This window comes from Sarcophilus harrisii, chromosome 6 (assembly GCF_902635505.1).
Source record: "Sarcophilus harrisii chromosome 6, mSarHar1.11, whole genome shotgun sequence".
Classification (NCBI taxonomy): Eukaryota; Metazoa; Chordata; class Mammalia; order Dasyuromorphia; family Dasyuridae; genus Sarcophilus; species Sarcophilus harrisii.
This window is the reverse complement of record NC_045431.1, coordinates 234,991,352-235,012,234: the sequence shown is the minus strand read 5'-3', so window position 1 is coordinate 235,012,234 and position 20,883 is coordinate 234,991,352. Positions and strand designations below refer to the sequence as shown.

The window sequence follows — 20,883 nt, the reverse complement described above, 5'->3', positions numbered from 1 at the left end:
CACGGAACTCAATCTGTTCTCCAAGGTCTGCGTCTGAAAACTTGGGCTCCCACCCAGGGCCCGGGCGCGGCTGGGACCAAGCGAGGCCGGGGTGCGGAAGGAGCCGCCCCCACTCTTACAGGCTCGCTCTGACTTTGCAAAGTGGGGCCACTGCTGAGTCCCTGAAAGGGCCCGGGCCTGGGGCGGAAGCCAAGTGGAATGGAGGGAGGGGGAAGGTGGCAAGGAAAAGAAAGGGAAAGAGGAGGAAAGCAAAACAGGGACGGAAAAGGAAGAAAAAGGGAAAGGAGGAAAAGGAGGAAGGAGGAGAAAAGGAATAAAAGAGGAAAGGAAAAAAGGAGGGGAACAGCAACTTCACTCTTGTCCTTGGGACCAAGGCCAGGAAAATTGCTCCTGATCTGTTGCCTTTGCCCAGAGCCTGAGAGGCACCTCCATGGGCCCAGGGGAGCAGCTGCCTGGCACTGGGGCCCATGAGAACGGGGGTTGCCATGCCGATGGTGCCAGCTCTGGGCCGGGTGCTGCACCCCGCCCGCCCCCAGGGAGGTTTCGTGGTTCCAGAGGTTCAGTGAGAACCACCCCCCCTTTTCTCAGGTCCAGAAGTTCCCAAGTCCTCCCTGCTCTGGGGCCGCTGCCCACGTGTTTGCCAGCCCGAGGTCCCCCCTCCTTCCAGCCTTCCCTGTCAGCCTTGGCTTGTCTGTACCTCTCAGGCGTGCCCTCAGTGCTCACACATGCAATTCTGAGCATTTATGGAGCACCTGCTGTGTACCCCTGCATTCTGCTACTCTCCAAAGACAACAAAGGGAAGCATCTGGCCTCAAGCTGCTTCCCTTCCCTTGGGGAGAGGCCACAATGACAAAGTATATCCAAGGAGATATAAGCAGCAGCCCCTCCCCTTCCCTGCTGGGCCCTTTTGTTTGGCCGGTCCACCCTGTGTTGTGTCAGGGGCCTCCTTGTTCCCTTCAATGCCGCCCCCTCCTGGCTGTATCTGCCTCAGTCAGGTGTTCTGATCCTGGTCAGGGGTCCCCTCCCCCCAAACCACCCTCTTCTAAATCTCAGACCCCATCGGGGAGAACAACAACCCCCACTGGCTCCAGCCATCCCCACTGCAGCCAGGCCACAGCTGGCACCCATTGCTCTGCCCCCACAATATTGTGTCCTCCTTCCTCCTCCAAAGCATTCTACTGAGTGCAGGGATTCACAAGTGCTCGAATTCACACATCCCAGAAGACTTCTGAGACACACTATGATCCCCCCAGGGGCTGTGAGTGTTCCCATCTTACAGCTGAGGAAACCGAGGCAGGCTTGCCCGGGTCCCATGGCTGGGCTGTCTGAGGCTGAATTTGAACTTAAGTCCTCCTATCCACAGCATCACTGTGCAGTTGAAGCGCCGCTCCCCTAGTCCGTAATGCCCTGGGTCCCTAACACCAAGTCATGGGTATCACGGGCCTGGGGTGCCCAGATGAGCAGAGAAACCCAAGAAGGACTCGTGGGGACCCTGGGTCCAGCCCCACGCATTCCCAGGGGGCAGAAAGTCTCAACAGTGCCCCAAACCTCCTGCCCCTCCCCCCAGGCTGGTCTCACTTCCCTCAGGGTGATGTCTCTCCAGGGCAGCTCTCCTCCTGCTCAGTGTGCCGGGGCTCACTGTTACTTCCAGAATCCAACACAAATACCCCTGTGGCCCTGAAGCCCTTCCCAGCCTGGTGGCCCCTGGCACAGAAAAGGGGGAGATGCTGTTGCTGCTTGGTGGGGGTTGTCCAGGTCCAAGGTTACACAGACGGATGGTGGAGGTGGTCTTCAAACCTAGGCCCCCTCGTTGGACCCCGTAGGTGGGGCTCTGTACCCCCCTCAGCCTCTTGGTTCTCACAGAGGCTGCCTCCCCTGGACAGATTAGAAACTCTTAATAAAAGAAAGAAAAGAAAAAGTTAAGAAGGATTCACTGCTTGGGTCTGCATTCCCACAACATTGGTTCTTTCTGCTTCCTTGTGGCTCCTTTGGGGTTGTCTTGCTGAGAAGAGCAGAGTCATTTGCGGTTCTTCAGCAGCGTCGCTGTATACGTTCTGGTTCTGCTCACATCATTTGCCCCGGTACCTGGGAATCCTGCCCACATTTTCTGGAGTCCTGCTTGCCATTTCTTAGAGCAGCTGCTGTCACGTGGCCCACTTGTTCAGCCATTCCCCTCAGAGGCCAGAAGTCTGGAGAAGAGGATGGAACAAGGGGCTAACTCGGGGGGACCGAGGAGGTGATGGCTCGCCAGTGCCCATATACTCAGTACCCAGCACGGTGATGTCATGGTTCTCTAGTTCCCACAGATACTCAGTACTCAGCACGGTGATGTCATAGTTCTCTAGTTCCCATAGACACTCAGTACTCAGCACGGTGATGTCATGGTTCTCTAGTTCCCACAGACACTCAGTGCTCAGCACGGTGATGTCATGGTTCTCTAGTTCCCACATACACTCAGTACTCAGGGCGGTGATGTCATGGTTCTCTAGTTCCCACATACACTCAGTACCCAGCACGGTGATGTCATGGTTCTCTAGTTCCCACATACACTCAGTACTCAGGGCGGTGATGTCATGGTTCTCTAGTTCCCACAGATACTCAGTGCTCAGGGCGGTGATGTCATGGTTCTCTAGTTCCACAGTCTCAGTGCTCAGGGGGTGATGTCATGGTTCTCTAGTTCCCCGATCTCAGTCTCAGGGGCGGTGTGTCATGGTTCTCTGTTCCCCGATCTCAGTCTCAGGGGGGTGATGTCCTTGGTTCTCTGGCCCCAAAGCCTCGTCTCAGGGGTGATGTCTGGTTCTCTAGTTCCCAAGATCTCATCTCAGCGGTGATGTCTGGTTCTCCTGGTTCCACAGATTAAGTGCTCCAGGATTGTCATGGTTCTCTGTTCCCACGATCTCAGTCTCAGGGGTGATGTCATGGTTCTCTGTTCCCGAACCTCGGGTCTCAGGGGTGATGTCATGGTTCTCTAGTTCCCACAGATACTCAGTGCTCAAGGGGATGTCTGGTTCTCTGTTCCCCACGATCTCAGTCTCAGGGGGGGTGTTGGGGTTCCCACAGAATTCGTTTAGGCGTGTTCATTTCTCTGTTCCACGATTCAGTGCTCAGGGCGGTGATGTTGGTTCTCTGTTCCCCGATCTCAATTGCTCAGGCGGGTGATGTCTGGTTCTCTAGTTCCACGATCCAGTCTCGGGGTGTTCATGGTTCTCTAGTTCCCACAGATCTCAGTGAAAGGGGTGATGTCTGGTTCTCTGTTCCCGATTACTCAGTTCCAGCTTTGATTCATGGTTCTCTGTTCCACGAACTCAGTCTCAGGGGGGTGATGTCATGGTTCTCTAGTTCCACGATCTCAGTGCCCAGGTGATGTTGTTCTCTAGTTCCCACGATCTCATGCTCAGGTGGTGTTCATGGTTCTCTAGTTCCACGAACTCGGTGCTCAGGCGGTGATGTCGGTTCTCTGCCCAAGTCTCGGGTTTCCCAGCACGGTGATTCGGGTTCTCTGTTCCCCGTCTCAGTGCCGGGCCGGTGTGTTGTTCTCTAGTTCCCGATCTCAGTCTCGGGGCGGTGATTCCTGGTCCTCTGTTCCCACGATCTCGTGCTCCAGTGCGTGATGTTGGTTCTCATTCCCATGATCCAGTGCTCAGCCCGGTGATGTCATGTTCTCTAGTTCCCACGATCTAGTCTCAAACCCTTGATTGTCATGGTTCTCTAGTTCCACAGATCTCAGTTCAACGGTGATGTCAAGTTCTCTGGTTCCCACGTCTCAGTATCAGGGCGGGTGATGTCAGGTTCTCTGGTTCCCCAAATCTCATGAAGTGATGTCGTGATTCTCTGGTTCCCCGATCTCATTTCGGGGTGATGTCATGGTTCTCTAGTTCCACGATCCATATCGGGGGTGTTCGGTTCTTGTTCCCACGATCTCAGGTCGGTTTCATGGTTCTCTGTTCCCAAGATATGTCTCAAGTGGTGATGTCATGGTTCTCTGTTCCCACAGATACTCAGTACTCAGGGCTGATTCGGTCCTCTGTTCCAATACTCCGTACTTGATAATGATGTCGGGGTTCTCTAGTTCCCAGATCTCAGTACCCACATGGTGATTCAAGGTTCTCTGTTCCCAAGATCTCATTACCCAACGGTTGTCATGGTTCTCTAGTTCCCACAGATACTCATTCCGGGGCGGTGATGTCATGGTTCTCTAGTTCCCACAGATACTCAGTGCTCAGCCGGTGTGTCATGGTTCTCTGTTCCCACAGATCTCATCTCAGGGGTGATGTCATGGTTCTCTAGTTCCCAAATCTCATTACTCAGGGGGAATTCTGGTTCTCCTAGTTCCCAATCTCAGTACTCAGGGCGGTGATGTCATGGTCCTCTAGTTCCCACATACTCTGTACTTAGAGTAATGATGTCAGGGTTCTCAGTTCCCGCAGGCTCAGGGCGCTGTAGGGAGGTAACTGCCTGGAGGTACTTAAGGGCTGAGGACTGGAAGGGGGACAGTATCTTTGACCAGCCTCGCGCCTCTCCTGCCCCGTGCACTGAGCCCAAGGACTCGCTGGTCCCGAGACCCTTCAGGGCCAGCTCGAAGCTCCCCAGCGCCGGGCATCCCTCAGTTTCCACTTAGCCCCCATACAACCGGCCCCCAGTCTTTCTGTGCCCGGATGGAGCTGGTCTGGCTGAGTGTTCCGGCCCTTTTCCGGCCCTGGGGCAGGGCCAAATTGCTCTCAGAGTGGCCGAGCAGCTGCCACTTGGGCGCTGGAATTCTTGCGGGCAGAAACATCCGCGGTGTAACCATGGGGCAGTTCTCTGGACCTCGGTCTTCTCGTTTGGCAAATGGGAATATTCCCTCTAACGCCAGCCTCGCAGAGCGAGGTCACGTCTGCAAACTTTAAAGCACCCAAGGCCGCATCCACAACGAAGGCGATGGGGGGCAGGTGTAGTGATGACACTCCCGGAGACGCTCACTAGACGGTGCATTGGCTGGGGTCGGGGCGCCCAACCGTGCGAAGGAGCGGCCCCAGAGGCCACGGACGACGCCCGGGCAGCCCGTTCCGAGCTCTGCCCCGGCGGGCGCCTGCGTGGGGGTCTCCCTGGGGCCCCGGATCGGGCCGTCGGGCACAAGCCCTCTGGCTGCCGCTTGACAGCTCTCCTTCATTCCCTGGCTGACTTGGACCTCGCCCTCCCCCTCAGTCAGAGGCGGGCTCGGCCTGGATGTTCCCCAGCCTCGCTGCGGGCTCCAAGCCTGGCGCTAGTAGAATACAGTAAGGGGGGGTGCTGTCCATGGTGCGGAAGGCTTCCGGCCGCCAGAGGGCAGCAAAACACCGCTTTGTTACCCAGGGCTCCCCCAAAGGGAGCTGAGGACAGGCTAGGGAGGAAATCCAGCGGGGATCTGGGGAGGGAGGAAAACTCGAAAAGCCCTGTGGGAATGGGAGGGGGAATGGATGCCAAAGTGGGAAAGGCTTGCCTTGCACGGCGGGGATGATGTAGCATGAGTTTGTGCTCGTTTTTCCATTCCAGATCTGAAGCAGTCAAGGAAACGTGCTCTCGAGCTCCAGACAGAGCTGGTGGATCAGACTGAAGTAGACTTTCTTTTCCTTTCCTCCCTTTTTTTTTCCTGGACGTGGCTAATGTGAGGATATGTTCTGATTGAGGATACATGTTTATAGCCAGTTTTCTTTTTTCCCCTCAGTGGAAGGGAAGAGGAAATGGGAGAGAGAGAGAATTTGTAAGTAAAAATAGCATGAAATGGAATTTAAAAATTGTAGTGGCAATAGACTTCTGGTGGAAAGAGCCATCCACGTCCAGAGAGAGAAATATGAGGATTGAATGTAGGGCAAAGGACAGTCTTTTCACCTTTTTGGGTGGGTGTTGTTTGTGTTCTCTCTCTCTCTCTCTCTCTCTCTCTCTCTCTCTCTCTCTCTCTCTCTCTCTCTCTCTCTCTCTCTCTCTCTCTCTCCTCTCTCTCTCTCTCCCCTCTCTCTGTCTCTCCTCTCTTTCTTCTCTCTGTCTCTTCTCTCTCTCTCCTCTCTCTTTGTCTCCTCTCTGTCTCTCAGTCTCTGTCTCTCATTTTCTTCCCTTTTGATCTGATTTTTTTTGTATGATGACTATGGAACTATGTTTGGAAGAATCTCACATGTCTACCCTATATTGGATTACTTGCTGTCTATGGGAAGGAGTAAAGAGAAGTGAGGGAGAAAAATTTGGAACACAAGGTTTCGCAAAGATGAATGTTGGTCACTATCTTTGCATGTGTTTGAAAAAAATGAAAAGCTGTTGAAATTAAAAAAAATAACTATAAACAAAAATTGTAGTGGGTCTTTCATAGCACAATTTAGAATTTATTTATTTCCCCTACAATTTATAATTTCCTCTAGATATCTAGATAGCCTAGCAATAGCATAACAATAACAACAATAATGATAACTGGAACTTATATGCTGATTTTAAGCCTTGCAAAGCAGTTTACATCATGTTATATAACATTACATTATTCTTGCCAAAACCCTTTAAGGTAGGGGGCTATTATTGTCTCATTTTACAAATGAGGACACTGAGGTTTAGTGACTTGACCAGAATCATCATGCTAGTAAATATCTGAGGGCATTTTTTTTTTTCCGGAGGCAATTGGGGTTAGGTGACTTGCATAGGGTTACCAGCCAGGAAGTGTTAAGTATCTGAGGTCAAATTTGAACTCAGGTCCTCCTGACTTGGGGGCTGATGCTCCATCCACTGTGCCACCTAGCAGCCCCTGAGGGTAAATTTGAACTCAGACTCTTCCCTACTGTCCCCACTGTGTACATTCTGGTGTCCCCTACCTTCCGGAAAGTTGGCAGATGGTAAGAGTCGCTGACAGGTGGGATTTGTTAAGATTCATCTTTGACCATTTCTCCTCCTGAGCTCTCATATTTAGCCAGTAGTCAGATTGCCTCCATTCTGCTTCCTTAATGTCTCTTGCATCAGACCTATTTGCCCTCCTCACAGCAGTTCTTTAGTCCAGGTCCTTACAGGTTTTCACATGGCCTGTGGCAAGAGCCTCCCGATTGCTCATTCTCCCTCCATCTCCATTACTCCAGTCCAGCCTCCTGCCATCCAGTGATCTTTCTCAAGGGCAGGTCTGGCCAAGAAGGTTCTTTCAGGCTAAATCATCCACACCACTCACATTTTCTTTTCTTTCTTTCTTTCTTTCTTTCTTTCTTTCTTTCTTTCTTTCTTTCTTTCTTTCTTTCTTTCTTTCTTTCTTTCTTTTTTAAAAATTTTAATAGCCTTTTATTTACAGGTTATATGAATGGGTAATTTTACAGCATTGACAATTGCCAAACCACTTGTTCCATTTTTTCCCCTCCTTCCCCCCCACCCCCTCCCCCAGATGGCAGGATGACCAGTAGATGTTAAATATCTTAAAATATAAATTAGATACACAATAAGTATACATGACCAAAACGTTATTTTGCTGTACAAAATACAGCAAAATACAGCTGTATAAAAGTACAGAGTCCGATTCTGTCGGACTGAAAAAGAATCAGACTCTGAAATTACAATTAGCCTGTGAAGGAAATCCAAAATGCAGGTAGGCAAAAATAGAGGGATTGGGAATTCAATATAATGGTTTTTAGTCATCTCCCAGAGTTCTTTCTCTGGGCGTAGCTGGTTCAGTTCGTTACTACTCCATTGGAACTGATTTGGTTGATCTCGTTGCTGAGGATGGCCTGGTCCATCAGAACTGGTCATCATCTAGTATTGTTGGTGAAATATATAATGATCTCCTGGCCCTGCTTGTTTCACTCAGCATCAGTTCGTGTAAGTCTCTCCAGGCCTTTCTGAAATCATCCTGTTGGTCATTTCTTATAGAACAATAATATTCCATAACATTCATATATCACAATTTATTCAGCCATTCTCCAATTGATGGGCATCCATTCAGTTTCCAGTTTCTGGCCACTACAAACAGGGCTGCCACAAACATTCGTGCACATACAGGGCCCTTTCCCTTCTTTAGTATCTCTTTGGGATATAAGCCCAGTACCACTCACATTTTCAATAAAACCTTCCTTTCCAGCTCTTATGTCCGCCATTCCCCCTCATACTGTTCCCTGGATATCACGCCTTGCCTCCTTCCACTGGGCCTTTGCCTTCCCGTGCCTGGAATACTCCCCCTTCTAAAATGCCAATCATGGAGGGACTACTAACATTCTGCAGAACCGAGTTGCAATCCAAAAGGACTTTGGCACATTGAAGCCCCAGAGCAATCTAACAAACTGAAATGGAAAAGCAAGAAATTCATATCTTGATCAATAATTATGATAGATAAGGATGGTGTGGCCAGGTTGCAGCTTATTGGGAAAAGATCTGACGATCTGAGAGGCCTTCAAGCCCAATGTGAGTTCCAGTGTGAGGTGCCTTGTAGTGAAAGGCAGCTTCTCTAGGATGAGGAATGGGACAGAATCCTGTCCTCTGGTCTATTGAAGACTATGTTCAGGTCTGGGTATCCTCATGCAAGAACACCCTTAAGCTGGAGAACCTCAGAAGGAGGCAAAAGGACTGGGAAGGGTCTTGAGATCATGTTGCCTGAGCATCAGTTGAAGGACCTAGACATGTTGAGCCTGGATCAGAAAGGAAAGTTGTGTGTGTGGGGGCACTGAGGGTGATGTTCAAGCATCTGAAGGGCTGTTTCATGCAACTGCCATTAGGAATCTATGATTTTTTAATCTCCATGTTCATTCCCAGCCCAGATGTTGCCCCCGGCCCATGGTCCTGCCTTCCAAGAGCTGAGAAGAAGGCTGGCAGGTTCTCTTTCAGAGGCACCAGGTTTGTCTAATGGGTGGAATGGTCACTCCTTGTCCCCCCAAGATCCATCAGAGTCTTTGGCTGGTGTCTTGAAGTCCCTTTTTTTCCCCTCTGAGGTGAGGATTCCCCAAGACTCTAGCCTGGGAGATGCTGAATCTTGGAGACGCTGCCGCACAAACAAGAGACCAACACGACCCAGAATGGCGAAGTTTTTATTGAATCCTTTAGGAACAGGGAGGTCATAAGAGCTCAAGGAGGTTGCCTGCATCTGCTCGCTCATCCCCCCATGCCTCAGCTTCTTCTCTTGTCAAATAGGGAGATGAATCCCTGCTTTCTGCCTGCCAGCATGAGCCTTCTCTTGTCTGCATGGAGTTAGAACCAGGAAGCCAGAAATGGGAGGGAGTGTTGGTTTCACTACCACCATTCATGGCCATGGGGACAGAGAGAGAGAGAAATATTTACTGCTACTGTAAAAGCCCCTTCCAAAGGGAAGGAAGGGAACAAGTTAGGATCTGACTGAGCATGCCTGGTCCTGTGTTTGGGGTTCCTGCTGGAAGAATGAATGGAGAGGCTTCCGAGCACCTTGGAGAGCACCAGGTCTCACCTTAGCAAGGTGAGGGAGTCTGGGGCTGATGGTCCATGGCCGCTCTTTCTGTTTTAAGTGTCGGCATATCTCTTAGGCAGTCAATAAGCATTTATTAAGTGACTACAACGTGCGAAGTACTGTGCTAATTACTAAAGGCACAAAGGGCAAAAGACAGTCTGCTCTTAAGGACTCACAGGGCCTATTAACTCAGGGCCTCCAGCCTCTCCTTGGGACAAGAACCTCGAGTCTCATTGTATCCATCAGAGCCTCCCCACAAGGTGCTTAGCCACTCAGGGCAAGACCCCAGGATGCTCAAACCTCCCCTTATTGGGGACTCATGAAGAATCTAGGGCTGCTGGAGGGGCTGTTGCAGAGCAAGCAGGCAAAAAAGGCAAGCAAAGTTTCCTGGGCTTAGAAAAGAGTCTCTTTCCAGGCCGGGCTCCGGTGGGATTTGGCGCCCTCCCTCCATGCTCCTCCAGCATGTCCCTAGGTAGCAAAGGCTTCCGTGGGGGAGGGCAGGCAGGCGGGCAGGCAGCTGCAGGCATCCACATACGTGTAGCTGCTCCGGATCTCCGTGCCGTCCGGACACTTCATCTTCACCTCTTCCTGGTGCACCCGGGTCTCCCGGCAGCAGGTACACTTCCTCTGCATCTCGTTAGCCTCCAGAGAATACCTGGTGGACAAAGTCCCTCTCAGAGCACTTCCTGGTGGGGGCGCCTGAGAAGCCAGCAGGGTCCGTGGGGACCCTTATGTGGGACAGGTGAAAAGGGCTGGGCCACTCACCCAGCTAGATTGGGCAGGATCAAGAGCGCCAGACCCTGAGGAGGTGTCTCAAGGCCATCCCAGCCCGTTCCTCTCATCAGAGACCTGCTGGTGCTCACCCAGCCTTTGCCAGCAGACTCTCCTGACTCCAAATGGGGACCCCCTGACCTCAAGTGGGGAACCCCTTGGACTTCCTGAGGGAAGGCACGGGCTACAAAGGGTGCCCCTTGGGCAGCTTTCTCTGGGACAATAAAGACCTCTAGCCCTTTGTCTTACTGTACATGGGGATTTCCCCCTTGGTTGGGGCTGCTGCATTTCTCACGCGCTCTGGGTTCCCATCTTCTCCGTGAATATAAGGCTTGGCTGAAATTCCCTGCAGACTCTGCTGAGTGGCGGAAGCCTCCACTTTCCGCGGGGCTCACCTCCTCCATACTCCCCCAGCTCTTTCTCTAGGTGTCTCTCCCACAGCACCCACCATCCCCAGCCATGGACCACCGTGGCTTTTGACCCTGGCCACACTCGAGGGCCAGAGCGGCCGGGTCTACAGGACAGCCCAGCCAGGCTCACTTAGCACGCCTAGATGCTCACAACCCTCAAGGCCTTCCTCCGAGTGCCGGACATGGCCTACCCATCCTTGCCTCACTGACCCTGAGCTCATCCCAGTTAGCTCGGGAAGCTGGGCTATCAGTCTGCTGTCTCTGACCTGGCAGTGGTCACCGGGGGGCACAGAAAACTGTCCTGGCAGTGGTCACCGGGGGGCACAGAAAACTGTCCTGGCAGTGGTCATCGGGGGGGCACAAAAACTGTCCTGGCAGTGGTCACCGGGGGGCACAAAAAACTGTCCTGGCAGTGGTCATGGGGGGCACAGAAAACTGTCCTGGCAGTGGTCACTGGGGGGGCACAGAAAACTGTCCTGGCAGTGGTCACCGGGGGGCACAAAAACTGTCCTGGCAGTGGTCACCGGGGGGCACAAAAACTGTCCTGGCAGTGGTCATGGGGGGCACAGAAAACTGTCCTGGCAGTGGGCATTGGGGGCACAGAAAACTGTCCTGGCAGTGGGCATTGGGGGGCACAGAAAACTGTCCTGGGTCCCCACAAGAACCTTGAGGAACTGTGGGGAGCCTGTTTCTACGTGGCCCCCTGTCCTGCCCAGTCCTGCCCCTGTGCTCAGGCTGCACCTGCACTTTTCTGGACCTTGTGGGATGGAGCTGGGGGAGCGGTAAAATCGGGGGTCCCTTCCTGGCCCTCACTCCTTACACTGTAGTTCTCTACTGCCCCCTTCCAGTGGCAAAAGCTTTGCTGCGCTGCCCAATCTGAAGAGCGTGCTCATGTTAATGCCAGTGGCTGCTGAGGACTTAATGTCCCCCCCCCCCTTCTCAGAATAACACCTGCATTTAACTACAGCCTTTGGTGGAACTACATAGAGATGATGATAATTAAAATAATAACAAGCACGAGCCGCATTTACACACATCTCTATAGAATGTTAACTCAGCCTATTCTAACGGCAGATGCTGGAGTCACTGGGGCTCTGGGCGCAGGGATGGTGGGGGGAGGCTCCGGGCAGGGGGATGGTGGGGGGCTCTGGGCACAGAGATGGTGGGGGGGCTCTGGGCACAGGGATGGCGGGGGGTTCCCAGGGGCTGGGAGGAGGGTTCTGCTCTCACTCATGGGTAGAGCTATCCCGGTGAGGAGTGAGGGTCCTGCCCAGGGTAGACCCGAGGCCCGGACAGTCCCAGGCCCCCTCGGGGAGGGCTTTGGGTTGAATCTGGCCAAAGACTGGGGGCAAGCGGGCTCTGCAGGAAGACCCTGAGGGGCGGGAAAGAGCTGGAGGGGGCTGGTTCCTCACTCACATGGACATGGAAGTGCAGGACCCGGCGCAGAAGGTGAGATTGACGGCCGTCTCTGACACGCAGTCCCCGTGTCGGAGAAGCGTCTCGTTGGACTGGACCCCGCAGTTTTCTAAAAAGAGGAAGAGGGAGATTGGGCCTTCCCCTTTCCTCAGGCCGGCCCTTCACTCCCTCCCGTGGGCAGGGGCCGGGGGGAGGGGCACGGAGTTGGGGTTTTCTAAGTGTCACAAGCCGCAGAGCTGCCGCCCAGTGAGGTTTGGGCCCGGGGCCGGGGTCATGGGGGCTGGAAGTGGGCCTCATAACTGAGGAGGCTGCTGGGGGCAGTTCTGGGCAAAGATGGGCGCCCAAAGGGGCCCCAGGCCGGGGGGCCAGTCCCGGCGCTCGGCTCCCCGGCTTTGCTGCGGTCCCTGGGTGTGAGAAGGGCCCAGGGTCCCAAGCCTTGTCTCAGAGGCCCTGCCTTGACTTACCCTCAAGCTCTTCACATTCATAGCAGCAGCCAACCTTCCTGAGGATTCCCTGCAGGCAGAGGGGGGGCGGAGAAAGGCTTAGAGCCCGGTTGCGGGGAAAGGCTTAGAGCCCGGTTAAGGGGGGGCTGGGTGCAGTAGAAGCGAAGCAGCCGAGGTATGGGATTGGTTTCTGGGACACCACGGGCAGCGGGCAGAGGAGCCCCCAGGAAGCCCAGGGCACTGGCTCCAGGCCTGAGCCTCCCAGGGACCCAAAGGCCTGAAGTCCAGTCCCTTCTTTCCACAAGGAGGAAGCAGGCCCTAGCTTCGGGAAGTCCTCGACAAAGCTGCGGGCCTGGAGTCGGGGCCCCGGGAGGTGGCCTGGGGGGGCCCTGAAGGATTCACAGCAGCTCCTCCAGTCTGGCTGCCCCCTCCCCCTCCTCCTCTCCTCCTCACAGCATGCCTTCATTTAGTGCCGACTACATGCCCAGCTCTGCGACTAGATAATGCCATGCTGGGTCCTCCAAAGCCCCAGGAGACCCTGCTCCTCCTGCCACATTCGAGGAAGCCCAGGAGCCAGCCCGAGGCTTGGCTCAGACCCTTGCCCTCCAGGCCAGCTCTCTGTGCCCCCTGGCTGCCCCCTCAGGCTGGTGCCCACGTGGCTGCGAGTGCCAGGCTCCCGGCCACAGCACGGGGACAGCGGGGGCAGCCCAGGGGCGTCTGCCTCCCATTCCTGCATCTACTTCTCCAGATGGGAGTCTCACTCCTGACGGTGCTGGTGACACCTTAGTCTGCCCTCTGCGCCAGGTTGCCGCTCTGCAGGGAAGTGGAGAGCGCCTGCAGCTGGGGGAGACCCGCAGTGTGCAAGCCTTGGTCTGAAGGAGGCCGAGCCCTAAGGAGCCGTTGCCAGGAGGCCCTACCACCCGCCCTGTGCCCGGGGCAGGGCCTGTACCTGGCACAGCGGGACCTCCGGGCACTCAGCTGGCCGCGGAGACAGGATGGTGTTACCGTCCACTTCCTCGCAGCGGTACTGCGTGCAGTTGTCCGTGCCGGGGATGACCCAGGTCTCGTTGAGCTGAAATGGCAGAGGGAGGTTGGCCAGATACCAGGTGTAATGGGCTGAGGTTTGAGTTGATGCACTGAGGTCCCAAGTAAGTACATAAGGCTAAATAGTAATTGGGCTATACTCTATTAATATACATGATTGGATAAAGAATGGTCCCTGCCCACTCTCCGTGCAAGTCCTGATGTGTTGTATAGGAAATGACGATTTTGGTGGGTGGAGGCAGAGAGAGAGACAGGGAAAGAAGCTGGGAGAGATTGGGCCGGAGTTCCTTATTCTCCCAGCTGCTGGTTGTGTGGCTGCTGGTCTAGCTAGCTTCTTGACTCAGCTGCACACATTGCTATCGCAGATTATCTTCCACCTCTGATCCTTCACTGAGAATAAAGACGGACGATTTTCCCCTAACTTGAATTCTTGACTCCTGCTGATTTTAAAATACATGGTCTTCACAGCCAGGGGCTGCCAGCCTCAGAGCCTCTCCCCCAGTGGAGGCCGGGCCCTGCCCAGAGCCAGTGCTGGGACTGGGGAAGCTTCCTCAGGCCCTCCCTGGAGGGCAGTGCCCCATGGCCCCGCCCCCACAAAAAGCCCAGGAGCCCACCTGCCCTCTGACCTCTCACCTTAATCCACTTGTCGTCTGGGGTGAGGCAGCCCAAGGGCTCACACTGCCCACAGCACTGGCCTGGCCACACGCGGTACTCCTGGTCCTTGGGGGGAGGCAAGAAGGGGGCTGAGTTTTCCTGGGTCCTCTCTGTCCTTCCCCTGCCTGGACCCCTGTCCCTCCCACAGATGCCTTGGTCTGGCCTTCAGGCTCCTCCGCCTCCTCTCTGGCTGCCCCCTCTGCGGCAGCCCGGGGCCCCTTGCTTCCCATGTCCCTCTGCTCAGGGGCCTCACGCAGCCCCAACCCGAGGGGCTGCCCCCGGGACCCTCGCTCCCTCATCCCGGGCCAGCCCACTCTCCGGCTTGGCACCCACAGGCTCCTCCCGAGGCCCAACCTCCCACATCAGGCCTGAGACTTCCCAAAGGAAGGGAGCGAGTTTCCCGGAATCACCAGGGCAGGAAACAAGCTCAGGGAGCAAGTCAGGCCTGACTTCCTCCCTCAGGGGAGGAGCTCCCAGGGGCAGGGATCAGCCCTGGCTCGCGGGCCGTGGAGGGGGGGGGCGAGGGGGGGAGCCTCTGTCCCATGATCCCTAGCTCCCAGGCCATCCTGGGCATCCCAAGGGGGGCAGCGGTGGGAATGCTGTTGGCAGCTGACCCGGGACTGGCTCCGAGAGCTCCTGGGCCCAGATGTGCTGCCCCCGCTCAGCTGTCCCACAGCCCGTGGTGGGGAAGGCCAGGAGAAGGGCCCGGCCGGCCGGGCAGGGGCTGGGCTCTCACCGGGCCGCAGGTGCTGGAGCAGTGCTTGGGCTCGCACCACACCGTGCTGTTGGTGGCCGGGTTCACTTCGGCGCGGCAGGTGCAGTTGTGGCAGGGCAGATCCGATGGCACGCTCGACCCAATCTGGGAGGGAAGAGGGCCGGGGTTAAGGGAATGGCGACGGCTGGGGTCTCTGCGCAGGGCCAGGGGAGGGGGCCGAGGGTCCCCAGGGGCACATGGGACCCGAAGCAGGGGATCCGCTGAGGACCGCTGCAAAGCTGGGGGAACGGGGCATCGTCCAGGCCAAAGACGAGGGAGCTTCTGGTGGTCAGCGGCAGGAGCTTCCCAAAGGCACCGAGCTGGGATGGCGGTGGCCCCCGGGGCACTCTCTGAACATGCGGGCACACACACACTCTGTGCACACACAATGGCGCACGCTTGCCAAAGCACAAGTGTGCAAACACACACCACGGGGCGCGCCTGCCAAAGCACAAGCTTGTGCAACCACATGCACATTGCTTTGTTCTCTCGATCCAGGGCCATGGTTTTTTAATTGAGATCATTCTGTGCATTTAGAGTGTGGGGCAATTAATGAATCTTGAGCCAGGTTTCCATGTTTGCAACCACTGGGCAAAGTAACGGCAAGCAGGGGGACCTTTTTCTGGAGTTCCTGGAACCTTCACCCTGCTTTTCCAGGGGAATGAGTGACATGGATCTTTCCTTTCTCTCCACCCAGGGAGCGCTCCCTAGGGTGAGGGGAAAGGAGGGATCAATGCCACTGAGGCAGCATGCCCGTTGTACAGATGGAAAAGATGGGATTCAGAGAAGTTTCAGGAGTCACACAGCCAGTGAGTGGGGGACAAGACCAGAGAGAGCTCTCTTGTGCAAATGGGCTCTCACCTGTGCCGTCTCTCTGTCTGTCTCATCTCTCTCATTTTTGCTTCCTTCCCCTCTCCTTCTCTCCTTTCTTTCTCTGCTCTCTCTGTCTTTGTCAGTCTCTCTCTCTCTCTCTCTCTCTCTCTCTCTCTCTCTCTCTTTCTCTCTCTCTGTCTCTGTCTGTCTGTCAGTCTCTCTCTGTCTCTGTCTCTGTCTCTGTCTCTCTCTCTCTTTTCTCTCTCTCTCTCTCTCTGTCTCTCTGTCTCTCTGTCTCTCTCTCTGTCTGTCTGTCTCTGTCTGTCTGTCTTTGTCTTTGTCTGTCTCTCTATCTCTATCTCTCTTTTTCTCTCTCTGTCTCTGTCTGTCTGTCTGTCTGTCAGTCTCTCTCTGTCTCTGTCTCTCTGTCTCTCTCTCTCTCTCTTTGTCTCTCTTTGTCTGTCTGTCTGTCTGTCTTTGTCACTCTCTCTCTCTCTCTGTCTCTCTGTCTCTCTCTTTCTTTGTCTCTCTCTCTCTGTCTCTCTGTCTCTGTCTCTCTGTCTCTCTCTCTCTCTCTCCCTCTCTCCTCCTCTCTCTCCTCTCCCTTCTTCCCTCCTTCCCTCTCCTATTCTCAATTCTTTCCTTGCTCTCTGTGTCTTTATGCCTCTTTCTGCCCCTCCTTATCCTCACTTCTATCTCTGGGTTTCCCCCCATGTCTAGGACACTCTCCTCCTTTCTCCTCTCTACCTTCTGGCTTCCTTTAAGTCCCAATTAAAATCTACAGGAAATCCTCCCCAACCTCCTTGATCTTAGCGCCTCCTCTTTTTCCATTACTTTTATTAATCCTGCCTAAAAGCTTGTTTTCTGTAGACTTGATGGCATAATGTCGCCCTCCTCCCCATTAGATTGTAAACTCTCTGAAGGCGGGGACTGCCTCAGCTGCCTCTCCCCCCAGATCTGGCTCTTAGCACGGTGCCCGGCACAGACTAGCCACTTTGTAAACGCCAAATGCCTGATTGTGGCTACCTCTGTCCCTCTTGGAGCAGGCCCTGGTCCCTTATTGATGTGCCCGTCCACAGAGGAAGCCTTCTGCTGTTTCCGGGGAGCTGGCCTGGGTGTGGTCGGGAAGGGAGATGGGGATCCCTGAGGGGAACGGCCCGGTGGGGACCCTGAGGGGAACGGCCCGGTGGGGACCCTGAGGGGAACGGCCCGGTGGGGACCCTGAGGGGAACGGCTCACTCACCCCGTAGGTGGTCCCGTTGTGCTCACACATTTTCTCTCCTGAAAGACACGAGAATGTAAAATGTGAAAATGTGAAGGGAAGCTCAGAACATGGTTTAAGGAACCCTCAATGCTGCCCGTTCATCCGGGACGGGGGAGGCCGGGAAGCACTTGGGATCTCCCATCAGAAGTGGCCCGGTGTTCTGGTCAGGACATCCCAGGACCAGGAACCCCCCGAGGCCCCAAAGCTCAGTACTCACTGCACCCGAAGACAGGACAGCAGGTGTCCACAGGCAGCAAGCTAAACAGCTCCTCTTGGGGTCCACAGCCTGGCTGGTCTTGAGGGCAGCTTGACTGGTTGCAGACTGGGTTGGGGGAGAATGTACCACAAGTGAAGGGAGAGCCCAGGAATTCTGGGAAGTTACCCCTTTGCTCTTAGGGCATCTCTGCAGACTCTACTCAATCCCAGCTCTCTGGGAAGAAGTCAGTACCCCCCTTTCCTCCATCTGACTCTTAAAAGGGAGTGTCCACACCAGAGGAAGGCTTACGATTGTATAGAGGCACCCCTGGGGCTCCTCTCTCTTGGAAATAGGCAGGAGAGTTATTTTCAAGCTGGGTTCATATATGGGAAAACTGACACACAGTTAAGTTCTTTTGCTAAGGTCATGCACTCAGTAAATAGTCTTTAAGATCAACAATAGGCTCACTGCACAACAGCCCTAAGAGGTAGCATAACTTTTATTTTATCCATTTTCAGAGGAGGAAACTGAGGCAGCCCCAAGAGACAAGGATCCCACAATGGGAAGAGGCAGAGCTGGAATTGGGGCCCAGGTCTCCAGGTTCTAGATTGAGTTAATTAGAATCCTCCATAAGCAGCCTTTATGCTGCTTCCACTCTTTTAGAATTCTCCTGTGAGTAATCTACTTTCCCAGTCTAACCAGGGGAAGCAAGTCCGGGATTTCCTGGGGAAGCAAGCCTGGGATTTCCTGGGGAAGCAAGCCTGGGATTTCCTGGGGAAGCAAGCCTGGGATTTCCTGGGGAAGCAAGCCTGGGATTTCCTGGGGAAGCAAGCCTAGGATTTCCTGGGGAAGCAAGCCTAGGATTTCCTGGGGAAGCAAGCCTGAGATTTCTTGGGGAAGCAAACCTAGGATTTCTTAGGAAAGGATGCCCAGAATTTCCTGGGACTTGCCTAATCAACAAATGAGCATTTGAATCTGTGGCTAAGCAGCATCATCCTTTCTCACCTCAGACCTCTCAGGGAAGAAGACTAAGACTCCCTATTCCCAAAGTCCCAGGGTATCTCACTCTTCTCCCTCTTGACCATCCCACCAACATCAGCCCTCCCCCCTGCTTCTCCCCCTGCCCCAAGTCCCCAAACCAGGACTCAGGAGTCTTTTTTCCAGCCCTTATTTCTCTTGGGAGGTCCAGATCCCTTACTCGTGCCCACACGTCCTGCCAAGTGCTCAGGAATGCCAGGGTTTAATCGGAGCTTGTTCCTTCAAAGTCCTTTTTATCTGGCATGCCAACCTTCTGCCACCGATTCATCTTTAATCCTTCCCTCTCCCCTCTTCCCTCCCCACTCCAGTATATTCTCCCCAATAAATCTTATCTTTACCTCCACAGCTCTCTCTCTCCCTCTCCCTGGGGCTGTCCCCTTTATTGGGCACCCCAGCTCCAGGCCATCTTTCTGCTAAAGGGATCTCCCATGTCCCAGCCCCTGCTCAGAAATTTCCAGACTGCCCCCTCCTCTCTCACACAGGACTCTGGAATAGATCCAACTAGACCCCCGTCCCAGGACTTCTGCAGAGATTTCCACTCTGACCTTGTGGGATCTAGCAAGGGACGGCTGGCCTTACCACAGTGTGCCTCCATACAGCATGAATCTTCTGCCCGAGCCTGGTAGACAATGACAAAGCCCTCCTTTTGGCACTTGGGGGGTGGTGTGGGCTCTGGGCACTGCACAGGTCTACATTGTACGGTGAGGGAGCTGTTGTCACAGGTGCAGTCTTGGCAATTACTGGTCCATTGCTCTCCAGGCTGGGAAAAATACATGAACACCGGTATTGGCTTGTTCAGGGACTGCCCAAGATCTGGAGGCAGGCTCCTTCCAGGGTTTGTGCCTAATGTTTGGGTGGGAAATCAAGAGCCTTTTCCCAAGGCTCTTGGACTTCCCCACCCCCAGGGCTTGGCTGAGCCCCTGGCTTTTCTCAAGTGCATCCTGTAAGTGGCCCCGCCCCTCTCCAGTGCCTTGGGAGACCCTCTCCTGTCATGTTCAGCAGCATAGACCCTTTTTTTCTTATGCAGAGATTCCCTCCCATTCCTGGAGCCCATTCTCAGCTCATTTGCCCATTGCCTCCATTGTCAGAAAGCATGAACTCATTTCCAGTGGCAAGAGGAATGTGAAACCCACAGTGAGGAAGGAAAATGCTACGGAAAATGCTCAGAGAAACCACTTCTGTGTTGTCCAGAATTCAGGATTATCTGCACTGTTGAGCCATAGCCAGTTCTATCCCCACGATAAGCGCAAAAGACAACACTCTTGTCAAGGCTGAGCTCTGTAAGGAGTGAATAGAAGTGAGTCCAGATCAGACCCTTCCGAGACCCCAACATGATGGAAATGGGAAGAGGGCAGGCCATCCAAAGAAATGGAGAAGAGAAGAAGCAGGTAGGGAGGGAAGGGGAGAACGGCAAGACTGAGATGCCTCTGAAGGAGGAGAGAAGTTGTAGGGCAAGAGTGGGCAACAGTCTCTAAAGGTGCAGAGAGAAGCAGGATGAAGACAGATTGAGCATTAGAGCAACCACGAGTAACCTTAGAAGGAGGGATTTCAGCCTAGAAGTAGGGGTTCAAAAGCAGACTGCAGGGAGTTGAGGAATATGTAGGTAGTGAGGAAATAGAACTCAGTCATATTTTATCCATCCATTTACTAGCTTTTCCATCTCTCCATTTACTATTTTATTAATCACAATAATAGCCAGCTTTGGTGCTATTATTATGTTTTACAGAAGAGGAGATTGAGACCGAACCTTGTCCAGCCTTATAGAGCTAGAATATATTTGAGGACACATTTGAACTCACCTTTTCCTGATTTCAAGTCTGGCTTTCTAAACTCTAGGCAACACTACCTCTTCTCTAACAGTGAATTCAGTCCTTGATCCATTTTCTGCCTTATACACATATAGCCAGATACCCAACTCCACATCCCCTCCTATCCATCTGCTTGATTTGTCTGTCTGTGCATCTTTCCACCAATCTGACCTTTGTCTATTCATACAGAGATGTGGAATTAGAATGGATGCTCCTTGAGGGGAGGGATTATCTTGCTTTCTCATATTTGTATCTCTAGGGTTTAGTTCGATGAGCGACACATATAATTTCACTATATCCATTTAGTCGTCCTATCCTTTCCTACATTATCTATCTTGGTTCAGCCAAATGGTGCCAGAATGCATTGAGTACTGGAACACTCATCTTCATGAATTCAAATCTGGTCTCGGATACTTCTTAGCTTGTAATCCTGAGCAAGCATTTAATCACTTCCTGCCTGTTTCCCCCTCTGTAAAATGAATGGAGAAGGAAATGACAAAACCGTTCAATATCTTTGTCAAGCAAGCCCCAAATGGGGTCATGAAGAATCATGATTCAACAAAACAATCATCTCTCTGTCCTTTAATTGTTTCTCCTATTTGTCCTTCCATCCATCCATCCATTCATTCATCCATCCATCTATCTCAGAAATGAGCCTATTCCACATGGGAAGAAAAGAGCTAAATAATGTGTTAGCTACCTGTCTTGTTGGATGGACATCATAGCAGCCTGGAGGAGGAGTTGTTTGGGGGACAGTTGATGTTGGAGTTGGACATGGTCCATTAAATCTTTCTATCTCACAATGTTGGTTGCAAATGGCAAAAAAACTACACCCAGCTTTGTCTGTCTTGTTGTAGATTACTTCACCTGTCAAAAGGAAAAGAAGAGTT

General features: G+C 53.5%; 1 protein-coding gene across 1 annotated transcript in view; it reads right to left on the bottom strand.

The window, feature by feature from the left end:
- Positions 1–8,923: 8,923 nt before the first annotated feature.
- Positions 8,924–20,883, bottom strand: part of LOC100918502 (mucin-5B) — a 63,751-nt gene continuing 51,791 nt past the window's right edge. Inside the window, exons 35-46 of the mRNA XM_031943591.1 lie at positions 20,694–20,860; positions 18,765–18,945; positions 17,169–17,273; positions 16,931–16,968; positions 16,714–16,830; positions 14,857–15,249; positions 14,374–14,474; positions 14,100–14,283; positions 13,372–13,494; positions 12,444–12,492; positions 11,980–12,088; positions 8,924–10,037 (exon numbers count right to left, since the gene is read on the bottom strand). Coding sequence (XP_031799451.1) covers positions 9,851–10,037; positions 11,980–12,088; positions 12,444–12,492; positions 13,372–13,494; positions 14,100–14,283; positions 14,374–14,474; positions 14,857–15,249; positions 16,714–16,830; positions 16,931–16,968; positions 17,169–17,273; positions 18,765–18,945; positions 20,694–20,860 — 1,754 coding nt within the window. The 3' untranslated portion in view covers positions 8,924–9,850. The remainder of the gene's footprint in view (positions 10,038–11,979; positions 12,089–12,443; positions 12,493–13,371; positions 13,495–14,099; positions 14,284–14,373; positions 14,475–14,856; positions 15,250–16,713; positions 16,831–16,930; positions 16,969–17,168; positions 17,274–18,764; positions 18,946–20,693; positions 20,861–20,883) is intronic.